Source organism: Apis florea, unplaced genomic scaffold (genome assembly GCF_048593485.1).
Source record: "Apis florea isolate Af1SG1 unplaced genomic scaffold, ASM4859348v1 contig_2293_pilon, whole genome shotgun sequence".
Taxonomy (NCBI): Eukaryota; Metazoa; Arthropoda; class Insecta; order Hymenoptera; family Apidae; genus Apis; species Apis florea.
In genome coordinates, this window is record NW_028256554.1 from 1,102,053 (window position 1) to 1,115,906 (window position 13,854).

The window sequence follows — 13,854 nt, forward strand, 5'->3', positions numbered from 1 at the left end:
ACGATTTACCGCGGTCGAATCGTCCCTCGTGAAACGTTGCCGCGTTAGCGCAACGCTGGGACAGCACCGCGGTCGGTTGGAACGCGCGCCAGTAATTTCACCGCACACTCGCGACACCTGCTGCCGCTTAACGACCTCGCGCACCAAAGTTGCGCGTCCAAAGAACAGAGAGAGGAGGAGGAGGAGGAGGAGGAGGACAACGACGAACGTGTCTCGACGGATCAATCGTGGCCCGTTCTCGAAAGAAGGAAGGAGGGGAATAGTACGCGTACGCGGTTTCGTTTTCTACGATGGGGAGAAGAAAGTGGCGCGAGAAACGAACGAATTCGACTCGAGTCGACGTTGGAAAGTTTGGAACCGCGAGGCATGCGCGGGAACGGCGCCTTCTCTCTCTCTCTCTCGAACGTCTTCGTCCGACACGTTGATTCGGGAGGAGCGGTCGCACTTAACCGGCGGCTATCGAGGTAGTGGGAACGCGCGGCGCCTTCTTCCTTCCTTTCGTTCCGTTTCGTTCCGCTCTCGAGGCGGCCCGCGTGGTCGCGCGTCCTTCCGTCCCAGTCGACGATCTCGATTCCCGCGAGCCGTGTCGTCGGCGACCCCGTCATGACGATGATTCTCGACGAACTCTCGTCCTTGGATCGCGCGCGCGCGTGAAACCTATTTCTTCGTTCCATAGCGCGAGATCTGGAAGAATTCTGGAAGAATTCGCGAAGGATATCACGAAAAAGTGTGCGTGAGTTTTTGGTGGGCGTGTGACTCTTCGAATGATCGGAGGAGAGGGGATGACGAGACTCGGGGAGAAGAGGCATCGTTGGAGCTTGCTCGTGCTGCTCGCGATCACCGTAGGTGAGTGAAATGTATTCTTTCGTATTCTCTCGTCGAGGATCAGTTAGATCCGATTCAACAGGTCCCTTCTACCTCTTCCCCTCCCCTTACATTCTCTTTTCCCGCGAATCTCGCGCAATTCGCGAACGAGTCGAGCGTTCGAGAAGGAACATGGATGGATGGATGGTTGGATGGATGGATGTATGGAACGGCGTGGTCGAGAGGACAACGGGAGGGGGAAAGGGGAGGGAGGGATTTTGGTGGAAAGCGAAAGGTGAGACGGGGGAAGAGTTGGATCGCGGCCAAAATGCAGCGTGGATAAAGTCCAGCAGAGTTTTGCGAGAAGAGGGAGGAGATGACGTGGATTATTGAGAAAAGGGGGCGGAAGTCTTCTCTCTCTTTTCGAATATATATATATTTGGTCGGCGTTGCGAATGTTGCCGCGTCAGGAATTCGCGTTTCTCGGGAATGCAAAGCGGATTTTCTTCGAGCTAGTCGGGTTTCCTCGTAACCCATATAACGCGATTTATACGGGTTACTTGTTTCGTTCTTTCGTAAAAAAATCGGTAAAAATTTAGCCTTTTTGAAAGCGTCGAAGTGATTTTTCTCTCTTTTTTTCCCTCTCTTTTACCTGTTTCAAAACGATAGTCGATGTCATCTACCAAAAAAACGGTCACGATTTTTCGTTTTTCGTCGAGGAGGCTGGATTTCGCTTCGAGGAAACAACGCGATTTATACTGCTACTTGTTTCGTTCGTTCGTAAAAATCGGTAAAAATTGGTAAAAATTCATCTCTTTTACATGAAAGCGTCCAAGTAATTCTCTCTCTCTCGCTCTCTCTCTCTCTCTTTCATCTCCTTCAAAATGACGTCACCTATCAAAAAAACAGTGACGATTCTTCGTTCTTCCTCGAAGAGGATGTATTTCGATCCTGTTCGTTCTCGTTTCGCTTCGAGGAACGACGTTGACGTGGCCGTTTGATTTTCATCTGTGCAGCCGTCTCTGCCCGATATCCTCTGTTGCCGGTGTTGGAAAGGGAAACGGAATAATTCGAAGCTACGCATTAGCCTGATTAAAAGGCTTGGAGCGTAGGGAGGGAAGGGGGTCTTGCGTTTAATGGCTTGCGTTTGCGGAGAGAGAAGCTTTCGGTAACGCACTATCGTCCGTGCGTCTCTCTCTCTCTCTCTCTCTCTTCTCCTCTTAAATTAGATTTTGCTCGATTTTTACGCGCGTCACCGCGATTTCTTCTCGCTTGGTTTTTTTCAAGTTGACCGAGGAGGACGAGAAAAAAAATGCGCGAGAATAATATACGCGAAACGTGACCCCGAAATGAACCTCGTCGAAATTAACGCTTTCGATCCTTCTTCTTTCTTTATTTCCAAACTCGTCAAAAACTTCGGACGCGAAGGCGAGCCGATCCAAATCCAGATGTGCGAAGGTGTGCCACGAACGAACGAAACCACCACGAGATGGAGGTGGAAATTAAATGGAAAGAAACGAGCGGCGGAGCGTGCGCGTATTTAGACGCACGATGGACGAGGGGACGGCGGAAAACTTTGGTGGCTTGTCCACCAAAGCTCCCTCCCCTTCCTCTCCCCTCCTTCCAAGTTGGCAAAGGCGTTAGGCGGTTAAACGGTTAACCGTGGCCCCGCCAATACGGTAAGTGCTAAATTAAATTCAGCGGAACGAGAGCGCGCTTGAATCCGGACGCCGCCGCTCGAAACCAACGAAAATAAAAAGAATATATATATATATATATATATAGGGGGCGAAATGGTAGCGGAGGAAAAGGGGGTATTCCGGTTCTACGTACGAGCAAGGACAAAAGAAGGGGAAAAAACAGGCGAGAGAGAGAGAAAGAGAAAGAGAGAGACTCGGCGCCGCGCGAAAATTAGTTTTTTCCCGTTAATTGGAACGAGGGTACGCGAGGTGTTCATCCCGCGTAATTGGATTCACGTACATACGCGTGCTTCTTTCGCGATCAAAGCCGCCGGAACGACTCGTTGTCCGATTTCCGCCTCGTTTCCGCCTCGACTCGCGACCATCCCCCTTCTTTCCCCCCTTGAACCATCTCTCTCTCTCTCTCTCTCTCTCTCCGTTATCCGTGTCAGCCTTTCGCGAAACTTTCCTCTCTCTTTCTCTCCATCGGCGATTTAAGCAGCCCGATCGAAAGGTAGCACCATCGACAGCGACGGTGGTTACTCGTGTAGCGGTCGCAGGGGAGGGGGAAATAGGAAAATATGCCGCTGGCCGGCGGCCAACTCGCGGCAACTCGGCCCACCGTTTCGCGAGACGCGTCTCGCCCAGCCTATTTACGGATCCCCGGATTTATCGGTTGCAACGGGGCTCTCGATCGTTGGACGAGGGTCGCTCGGCTGCGAAAAGAGCGCGGTGGTAAAAGGCAGGCGGGCAGGGAACACGCGATCCCGCAATCGCGCGCCCCCTTATCGCTCCTCGCAAAGTGAAATTATCCCTTGTCGCCGATTACGCGCTCGTGTCGCGAGAAAGAAGGAGGAGGAGGAGGAGGAAGAGGAGGTCGGTCGACACCTTTCGAATCTTGGAATTTCGTCCGTCCGTCCCTTCCTCCCCTTCGTCCTCGTTCCATTTCCCTTCGGCCGTCGACGGAAGTGGAAAGTTGGGGGGGGGGGTCTGTGTGTGACCAGGCCAGGAAGAAGGGAGAAAGAGAGAAAGAGCGTGCAAACGGGAGCCGGAAGAAGGTTTTTCGCTGCTCGTTAGCGCGTATCGATTTTCTCCTCCTCCTCCTCCACCGCCGCCACCACTCGCTGGAGAATTTTACCCGACACGCGTCCCGTGCATTACGCTAATGTCTGGTCACGGAGTTAACGCGAGAGAGGGGAGAGAGAGAGAGGGAACGAATCCCTTTCAGCCGCGTACATCGAGAGAGAGAGAGAGAGAGAGGGAGATTCCTAAGAGGATCGCGAGATACTTCGGCTTTCTTCGCGAAAGGTAATTAAGCGTCTTGCCCGAAGGATGGCAGTTTTATCGCGGGGCGAAGCTTTCGACAGGAATCGAGTGTATCGTCGTAAAAAAAAAAGGGGGAGGAGGTTCGACGCACGGATGGAAGAAGAAACTTTCCAAGATTCGAACGATCGTTTTTTTCTTCTTCTTCTTCTTCTTCTTCTTCTTCCTCGAGAACGTTCTCAAGGTTGGAGAGGATAGATGGACGAGATGATCCGACGCTCGTCCCGCCCAGTTTTTCCCTCGAAAACTGTTGGTGAAACGGGCGAGCGTATATTCGTCGAGCGCAAATACCGTATGGAACGATATTATTCGCGGGTATTTTTTCAACGAACCGAGTGAAAGAAAGGGAGAGAGAAAGAGAGGAAAAAAGAACGGTTCGCGTAGTGGTTAATACGATTACGAGGCGAGCTAGAAACGAGCGAAACGGGCCGAGTTAAATTTACCCGCGAAAATTCTGGCCAAAGCCAGATATATCCGTGTTCCAATATTCCACCGCGTTTCGTTTACCGTATCCTCTCGTACCGAACAAAAAAGACACGTGCTAGACATCGTCGTCGTCGTCGGTTAAGAAGCGATAAGTTTGGCCAAGAGGATCGGTGTTTGGCGAAGGTCGCAGTTAAGGGATATTCCGATATCATGCGAATGCTCGTTACGAGCTCGGCCAAGAGCGGTAACGTCGCCTGGAACGGGCCCCCTTTCCGTTTCGAATATTCGTTTCGACTCGTTTCGGCCGGCCACCGCCGCGTTTCCGATCGGATTTCGATTCCGAGTCGAGTCGTTTCCTCTTTTTCCTCCTCTTTTCCCAAACCGCGTTTCTCGATCCCCGTCGCGGACTTTGGCCGTCGTTCAACGTCCCCGACTTTCAGAAATCGGTCTCGAATTCTCCGTTTCCCTCCAACTCGGTTAAGAAACGCGAACGGAAGAGAGAGAGAGAGAGAGAGAGAGAGAGAGAGAGAGAGAGAAAAGTCGAAGGTTGGACTTTAATCGGAGAAACGGGGACACGGGGCGAGGGGTGGTGAAGGGAGGAGGAGGGAAGGACACGGGTGACAGGATGGAACAGTTTTCGAGGGAAAGCGACCGATTCTGTGGCGGGGTGCATGCACCCTCACCCCTCGAGGGAGGATCGGCGTTTGCGCGCGGTTCGGTGACCCTGGCTCAATCTCCAGGCAAATTGAATTCTTTTTAAAGATCAAAGAGCGCGATATATAACCTATATAAGCTCCGCCACGGGACGACGACGGTGAGTACGGTATACTACTCCCTCTTCCGCGCGTTATCGACTTTATATATATATATATATATATATATACGTATATACGCGCACACGCAAGCCAGAGGAATTCGTTTTTCTTGCGAGAAACGGCCACTCTCCGTCCCTTCCCCTTCCTATTCGGAATCTATTCCACGAGGGAAGGAGGGAGAATAACTCGTGCTATTAAAAAATGCCTGGAAAGGAAACGGATCCAACTGCACCGAAAAATCAATCACATTGGATCCGTCCTCTTTTTCTCTTTCTCCGGATCCTCTATTGTCGCGAGTTCGCCTCCGCGATGCGTTTCAGAGCGGAAGCTCAGAGAGAGAGAGAGAAAGAGAGAAAAACGACGAACGATCCTCGCGTTTCCTCCAGTGCCATTAACCCGAACGGCCCGTTCTCACGGCCTCTCGTCGCGTCCCTCGATTACGTCGTTCCCTATTCCAAACGAACACCGTCAAACACGCCACCCACCCCGCGTACCTTCCTTCGCGTATCCGCGAACACGGGGATTTACGAGATTCGAGAGGGTTTCAACCTCGGGCAGTTTCTTGGCTCGGTTCCCGCTCGATATAAATTGCACGGCCGTCGCTTTGCGATCGTCCGTGTTTTCCTTTTTTCCTTTTCTCTCTCTCTGCCTTCTCTCTCCCTCCTTTGTAGGAAGGACACACGCAGGACAACAACAATAACAACGACGACGACGACGACGACGACGTGTGTTGTTGTCGAGAATGACCCGGATCCGAAGCGTGGCCGGTCGCGGCCAGTACCGTAACTCGCATCGAGGTCATCGAGGGAGAGGAGAGTGGGGAGGTGTGGGACGACGAGCGAAGCGCGAAATAGAGAAGAGTGGAGAGGGGGCGGGGGAGTTTTGTTTTTAGAAATTACGAGGGAACGGGGGGAACCTCGGGTGACGGAGAATGGCCGGGGCACGTTTTCAATTAAGCCCATAATTACGAATTCGATGGGAATATGGCCGGTATATGGGAGGCGCGTGCGCTCGCTCGTCGACGTAATTAGAGCCTCGATATTTATGCCCCGAGCATTAACCCGTTCGTCGTTTGGCGGAAGGGAGAGAGAGAGAGAGAAAGAGAGAGAGTGAGGTTTTCCGCCGCGATTCGACGCGGAATAATATCAATATATATATATACGCGTTCAAATTTAATAGAACCGAATTCTCCTCCTTGTCCCTCCCTCCCCGCACTTTTCTTTATTATCACGGCACGGGTGGTCGACGAACGAGCGACCGGTGGCGGAAAAACTCGCGCAACATCTGTCGAGCACGTGTGGAACGCGCGTTACGCGCGACGATACGCGCGTTGGATGCGAGCTGAAAACGTTCTTTTCGTCCCTCCCCCTCCTCCGCCCTATTACAGTCAAGTCGATCCCCATCGAATCGCAGACTCGCGTCTCCGAAAACTCGTTAAACCGAGTCGAATTACATCGACAAGTTGGAAAATCTATTCCCTGTATAAACCCATTACGGATCGGAAACGCGTAACCAACCAACGAAACCTTCATTTCCCGTACTCAGCCTAGAGGTATTTCGAGAGGCTTTCCTCTCCTCTCCATTCTCTCTCCCTCTCTCCTTCCATTTACTTAAACTCATCCGTCGCGATCCTTGTATTTACAATCCAGCCTACGCTACGTATTATTACACAAGTAAAAAACAATTTTCACGTCGTAACGACGTATATACGTTGGATGTACTTCCATGGATTCTATGTTTTCTGATGGTAGAAACGAAAATGCGCGTCGAATAATAATTTTTCCCTCGAAATTAACCGAACGGATCAGCGGCGACGCGGAAGAAGTGTTTGAGCGCTCGCGACACGCGCGAGATTCTGTGGAGGGGGGAGAGGATTTCCCAGTCGAGAGAAAGAAATTGTATCCGGACGAGAGAAACCACGAGCGTAAGGCGAAACCACTAGCCTTGGCCACGCTCGAACGATATCGTCGTCGTCGTCGTCGTCGGGTGTAACTTTAATTCCCCGATTATCCCGCATTGCCCCGTTACACGGTATTACCTATGCAGCTCGTCGTTGTCCCCGCACACCTTCCGTTCTTTCCCACAATCCGCCGTTCTAATGGACGCCGTTCTCTTTTGTCTCCCGTCTCAAGAATCAGAAGAACGGAATGGGGAATCGGTGGCTTATCGCGGTCGTGGAACGAACAAAGAGGGAACTCGAATCGTTGTAAACGTTGCGGGAAAATTTCTTAACGGGAGGGCGTAACGGAGATAGCGCGGACCCCAATTTTACTGGCCGGCTTCGGTTAACTAGCCGTCCAATTATCCGTGACAATAGCATCGCTGCCGCCTCTCCTTTTTCTTCTTCTTTCTTCTTCTTCTTCTTCTTCTTCTTCTTCTTCTTCCTCCTCCATTCGCCTCTATCTCCCGGATCGAATTGCTTTTCCGTGTGCGTTATACGCTTCGTGCGTCGACGAAAACAACGTCTCTCTCGTTCGACTCGATGATCGGTGATCGCCGCGAGGCGTCGACCAAGACTCTTCGAATACGAAATATGCATAAATCAACCAATCCCTAACGAATAACCTTCAATACCCTTTGCTCCTTTTTTTTTTCAAACAACTTTTTCCACCCGCTTCTTCCTCTTTCTCTATTTTCTCCCTTTCTCTAATTTCGAGGTAACTTTCCTCGCGCTTCCCCCTCTCTTGCTGGTCTGGTGCGGGCAGTTTTTTGGTCGAGGCTAACCGTTTTACCCCCTCTGGACATCGTTAACGCGGGATACCTATCTTCCCGTCCAAGTTGGAACTTGGATGGACAACCACGCGGAAGTCGCGGAAACGAGGGAACGAGGGAGTGGAAAGAGTTTAGAAAAGACCTAACCTGACCGGACAAAGAGAGAGAGAGAGAGAGAGAGAGGTCGTACGGTAAACACGGAAGACCCGCAGAAGACTATGCGGGAAAATAGAGGCAGAAGGGTAGGTGACACGGAAAGAAAGGGATGGAGAGGAGAAAAGTGAGTGTATGACCCCTCTTTTTTATCCATTCGCGAGCTCGTTTACGTAGCCACGATTAGAATTAACCTTTTCCTCTCTCCCCCCTTCCTTTTTTGTTTCCTCTTCCCCGGGGAAAAAGTTTTCCTTCCCTCAAAGGATGGAAGGAAGATCGATTTAGAAGCGCGAGACCCGATCGATCGAGAGTCGATCGTTCAAATCCGGTTACCGGCTATCTTTGTAACGGCCGCGAACGCCTCTTTTTCGTGCTCGAATCGTGGCCACCGCGTTGAGAACGGGGCCGGCCTTTTAAACGGGATACGTCTCCGGGGGATTTTTGCCAGGCCAGAAATTCCCGATTATATTACGGAACGACCACCTCCGCTCCACCATCTCCGTTAAAAGGATCGACGTTTCCCCTTTGAACCCCTCCCTCCCTCCCTCCCTCCCCTTTATGCAGATGATCGTAATTTCCATAATTGTTTGTCCGACTGTTTTCGCCAAGAGTCTCGTCGTCGTCGTGTCGTGTTCGGTTTCTTTGACCGAAGAGTCAAGCCGTGTCGTCGTCGAGTCCTGTTCGTGGCCCCGATCGTTAAATTAAAAGCATCGAAGAAGAAGGGAAACGCGAATTCGAATCAACGATGCAACGAAACGACAAAGTTTAACTCGACTCCACGGCGTATAATCCAACGGGTAAGTAAGTACGTTTACAAAAGCTGGTGATCTGAAGGGCGAGTCCATTGTAGGAGAGTTGTTGACATAAACGTCCTTCCTCTCCGCCGAGATATCGAATTACTGCTCGCCTCCTCTCCTTTCCCCCCACCCTTCCCCCGGTCCCGTCGCTGTAAATCCTCGCAGTGTGACGTTTCCATCGTCGATCCGTGTTGAGGAAGGCTCCTGTCCCATCGATAACACGTACATATATACATACATATATATATATATATATATTATATATATATTATTTCGCGCGTGCTTCGAAATATCGGTTCTCGAGAATCGCAAATGTTGTTGACGCTTCCAATTACTCGTTTATAAAAGAGGAAAAAAGTTTCTCTCATCGTTCCAGTTGATCAATTTCGACGATAGAGGAGGCAAATAGGATAAGTAACTCTGTATGCATATGATGTATCCGTGATTCGCGTTGTTATTGATTCGAGACAGTACACGTTCCATTTCTCTCCTGCGCCCTCCCCCGCCTCCCTCGTCCCTTTCCGACGTAGTACAAGGAACACTGTCCGTTTCGTCGCGGCACGAGACGAGGTAGAAAGACACGGCCATGCTGGAATGCTGGAACAGGTGGAATAGCGAACGGATCGTTTCGACGGTAGTCGATCACGGGATGGCGCGGTGTTCAACGGGGCGGAGGATGGGGATAAAGAGCCGGGGTTAAGTTTGTCCTCGCTGAAGAGAAAGTTTACCTTTCGTTAAGTCGGAGTGGTCGCCACGGTTTCAAGGGGAGGAGGGGGCTGAAGTCGTTGGCTCGAGTGACCGTCCCCTACCTCCCCGTCCCCTCTTAACGATTAACGCTCCTCTTCCTTTTGTCATTCGATATTCCTCGATCTTGGAGGATCGAGCGAATCGGTTTTTCTTGCACCGCGTGTCTTTTCTCTCTCTCTCTCTCTCTCGAGAAAGGTGGTAGGAGGAAGTGAAAAATATATATACGGCAGAATGGGGCCGAATCTCGGATAAAATAGGATAAGATATCCCTGGCCTCGTAGAGGTGCGTGTTGGTGGCGAATCGGTTGGTCGGTGGGGTCGGAAGGAAGGCGAAGTTATACGCCAGGATTACGAGATTGCCACCTGGGGATTACGAGGATAGCTCCCGGAACGTCCAATCTCAAGGATAAACACTTTCCTGCCACGTTCTTGCTCTCCGCTCGTCGCCTCTCGAGGCCTTCCACCAACGATTCCCCTCGTCCACGATTGTCCTATCCGGATCCAAACTTCTTCTTTGCTCTGCCTTCCTTCCTTCGTTCCTTATCCTAGAGGAGAGTCGAGAGAGCAAAAGTGAAGAGAAAGAAGAAGAAGGAGAAGGGGAAGGAGAAGGAGTGGCTCGATAACAAGGAGAACAAAGGGGAACATTGGAACGGGAGTCATATCCTCGAGCTATTCGACAAAACTAGTTTTATATCGAGGTTACCACGCGGAGTCGTACGTCGTCGATATAACCGCTTCTTTCTTTCCTTCCTTCCTTCCTTCCTTCTTTCCCTCCCTCCTTTTTTTTGCCTCGCCACCATTTTTAATTTCCTCCATCCTGCCACGCTCTTTCGATCCACGCTCCTTCCCTCCTTGTTCCTCGCTCGCAGGGATAAACTTCTCCGCTAAGGTTGATGCGCTCGAGCGTAACGATCTCCTTCGTTCGCCATTCCTTGAACGCGAGGCAAGCGAGCTCGTTCGTTTTTTTTCCCCTCCCTCCCCTTCTCTTCTCCTCCTCTCGTCCTCGCGTCATCCGAGCCAACAACGCACCCGATGAGAAAAGCTCGAGTCCCGGGGAAAAGTTGTGGGAAAATTTACGCGAGACACTCGCCTTATAAAAACGAGCTGGCTTCGTTGATGACGATGGTGTTCGCGGCGAGGGAGAAAAGGGGCTGGGACGCATTGGGTTTAGATTACAAACTGGGGGAGGGGGGAGAAGTGATAACAACTGGCCTAGTAGTAAGTCGCGCCGTTACTCGACCATAAACACCCGGATTGCGTAACTTACGCGAACGCAACGCGACCATAAATAAGATGCTCGCTGCGCACGAGCAAAACCGTGGACGCGTGGAAGAGTGGTGGTAAGAGAGCCGCTACGATTTCGACAGTCTGCTTTCCTCTATCTCTCTCTCTCTCTCTCTCTTTCTCGAGAGTGAGAGGAGAAAAAGAAGAAGAAAAAGAGAACGGATGGAATCGACGTAAATAAGTAAGTATGTGGTCTTTCCTTTCCCTTGTAAGGAGGGAAAATCGTGGGTAGGTTTGGTTGGCGCGCCGAGCACAATGGCCCTCGTTGTTCGCCCGATTCCTGCGGAAACAGGATTGAAGCGTCACGATTCCTCTCTCAACAATTCTTTCGGATGACGATGATCGTCGAGCAACCTTTAGCTAGTTATCGATCGAGAGGAGGAGGGGGAGGGAGAGGGGGGTGGGGGGTCAACGCTCGTAATATACTCGTTGAGCGGGGAACAATTAGCGGAGCCAGACTTTTCACGAGGATTCTGCTCGATATTATTCCATATATTGGCCGCAATTAAGGGGAAGGTAAGAACAAGAGACCGTTTAACCTCTATTACACCTAGTCTGGTACCTATATAATAACCTATTAGGTTAATCTCTCTCTCTCTCTCTCTTTCTCTCTTTCCTTGAACCGATCCATCTCGCGTGATTAGAGATGAAGCAGGCTTTAGGTGGAATCGAGCGAAAGTAAGAAGCATCGATTAACCGCGCCGAGCGTTTAAAAGGCCGAGCGAGCGAGAAATCGAGTGGCGCGTTCCGTCGGCAATGAGAGAGGTGGTGTGCGAGTCCGGGACTCGGCGAGAGTGGTGGTGGCAAAGGTGGATTCTTCTTTCGGTTGGAAGTGAGTGGGGAGGGGGGCGACGAAGACGGTTGAAAAGAACGGAGAGAGAAGGGGGAAGGCAGGAAGGGGGCGGAGAAGAGAATAGAAAGAGAGAAAGAACGAGAAAGAGGAAGAGAGAGAGGGAGAAGGTAACAACGTGGTAGGAGCGGCAACCGGCTCCTACCGCTGGAATCCAATGGCGCAAAGCCAAGAATTTTCAGTTTTCATCGGAAATTTTTCCAGTCTCTCCTTTCCGGGTTTTCTCGCACAAAAACACGAAAGGGTGGAAAGAGGACCGAGAATCGGGCGAACGAACAAACGGGACAAAAAACGGGTGGGGGGACGGGAAGGGGGGCGTAAGAAAAGTCGGGAAAAATGGTTTGCAAAGTTCCGTGGTCCGAGGAGAAGCAGACGATGGAAGAAGGAGCAACGGGGCACAAACTTACGGAGCATAGTTGTGTACACCGTATTTTTCCTGGACTGGGAAAAAAAAGAGGGCGAACGAGAGAGAGAGAGAGAGAGAGGAGGAAAAAAAAAATTCGACGGATCTATGTCCTCGTCTTGCTCTTTGAAAAGCGCACGAACAACGAGAACGCGTAGTATTTGGAGCACGAATATCCTCCTCCTCCTCCTCCTCCTCCTCCTCCTCCACCGAAAACTGCGTTCTTTTCCGTTCGACGTGAGAAACGATTCACTCGGAAAATTCGAGGCATCCTGTGGCGCATTGTGCACGGGATCGTGCGACCCTGCCATCCTCGGGAAAAAGAAAACTCGGGGCGAAGAAACGCTCGGGCAAAGAAACCAAAGGATTAAGCCCCGAGATTTCGTTCTCGATCGATTTGCAAGTTTAAAGAGCGTCCGTTTCTCGATACAACGTTGTTTCCCTTTCTCCTCAAGGGAAAATCCTCAGAGAATTAAGTAAAGCGTCTCGTATAATCCGCCAATTAGCCGGTTTCGTTAAATTTGCCTACCATTCCTCCACTATTAATTAGTCGAGTAGACGTTGTCCAACGTTTAATCAACGGTTAACTTAATCCCCGTTCGTTTCCTCGTAAACGAGTGCACAAAAAAAAGAGGCTTCCTCGAGGTAATGACACGATACTATAGCCTCGATCGAATCTCTTTCTCTCTCTCTCTCTCTCTCTCTCTCTCTCTCTCTTTCTCTCTGCGTGGAAGCCCTTTAAATCGGTCGGTCGAGAAATGGCGGCGGTTGGAAAACTCGAGTGCTACGCTAATGCGCGGAGAGAAGAGTGGGACCGGTGTGACGGGTTCGCAGATGCGAGTCCCTCGGCCCTCCACGCGCCTCGCCAACCGCGAACGCACGCTCGAAACGGGTGCCACGATCCGAGGAAATCGGTGGATAACGGTCGATCTTGCGAGTTATCGATCTCCCCATTCCCTCTCCCTTTGTTCTAGACGCTCGACCACCGGTGGATACGCGTTTACTATACTACTGGTTTATAACGAGTGGTTTGACAAAACCCAATTGGAACTCGGTGTAAAGAAACGATGGTGCAGAGCAAACTAAACTAGGGTAAACTAAAGCTCGTTTATCAAACGTGCTTATGCTCGAGTTTAAAAGGTTTCCCGTGGTTTCGAAAGAAACTGGTGCTCGAGCAACGAGGGGAGAGGGAAAAAAAAGAAAAAAATAGATTGCGAGTTAATCGCGAGTTTTCGAAACCGAACGAGGCCGTTCTGGGATCGTTTGGCTGGATTGATTCATCGCGATATCGATATCGTGTGACGCGACGCGACGCAAATCCGCGAATAGCGGCTTAATAGCGCGGCGATGCCTCTCCCTCCTGTCCCTCCTCTCCTCTCGTGCACGAGAGCGCGCGCACAACGCACGCGGAAAACGTGGCGGATATCCGTGCAACAGGTGCCAGCGACCAACTTCTCTCGCTCAGTTTCGCAGGATACAGTTTCGGGAAGCGAAGAAAGAGAGGCCTTGATAAGGGAGAGTCGAGAGGAGATGTCGAGAGGATACGTAGTGTTTTCCGATCGATCCGCGAGTCGATGTGTGATCGTGGCCGAGAAGGTAGAAAGAAAAAAGTAGAAAAGAGGAGAAGGAAAAGAAGAAGAGGAAGAAGAAGAAGAATAAAGAAGCGTCCTCGATGATAAATCGTTGCGAGAGACGCGATTTATTCTGCATGTGTCATCGCATTCTTTTCCGTTTCCTACTTCTATCCTCGCGATCACGCCGTATTTTCAAATTCAGATTTACGAGCGACATTCGCTTTAAAAAATGCGCTCGTTGCACAAAGTCTTGGAGGACGCGACTCGAGCAAATATAGTATATAGGT

At 50.9% G+C, this 13,854-nt stretch overlaps 1 protein-coding gene across 1 annotated transcript in view; it reads left to right on the forward strand.

Moving 5' to 3' along the window:
• The first annotated feature begins 472 nt into the window (after positions 1 to 472).
• Positions 473 to 13,854, forward strand: part of ed (hemicentin protein echinoid) — a 28,087-nt gene continuing 14,705 nt past the window's right edge. Inside the window, exon 1 of the mRNA XM_086903800.1 lies at positions 473 to 846. Coding sequence (XP_086759926.1) covers positions 765 to 846 — 82 coding nt within the window. The 5' untranslated portion in view covers positions 473 to 764. The remainder of the gene's footprint in view (positions 847 to 13,854) is intronic.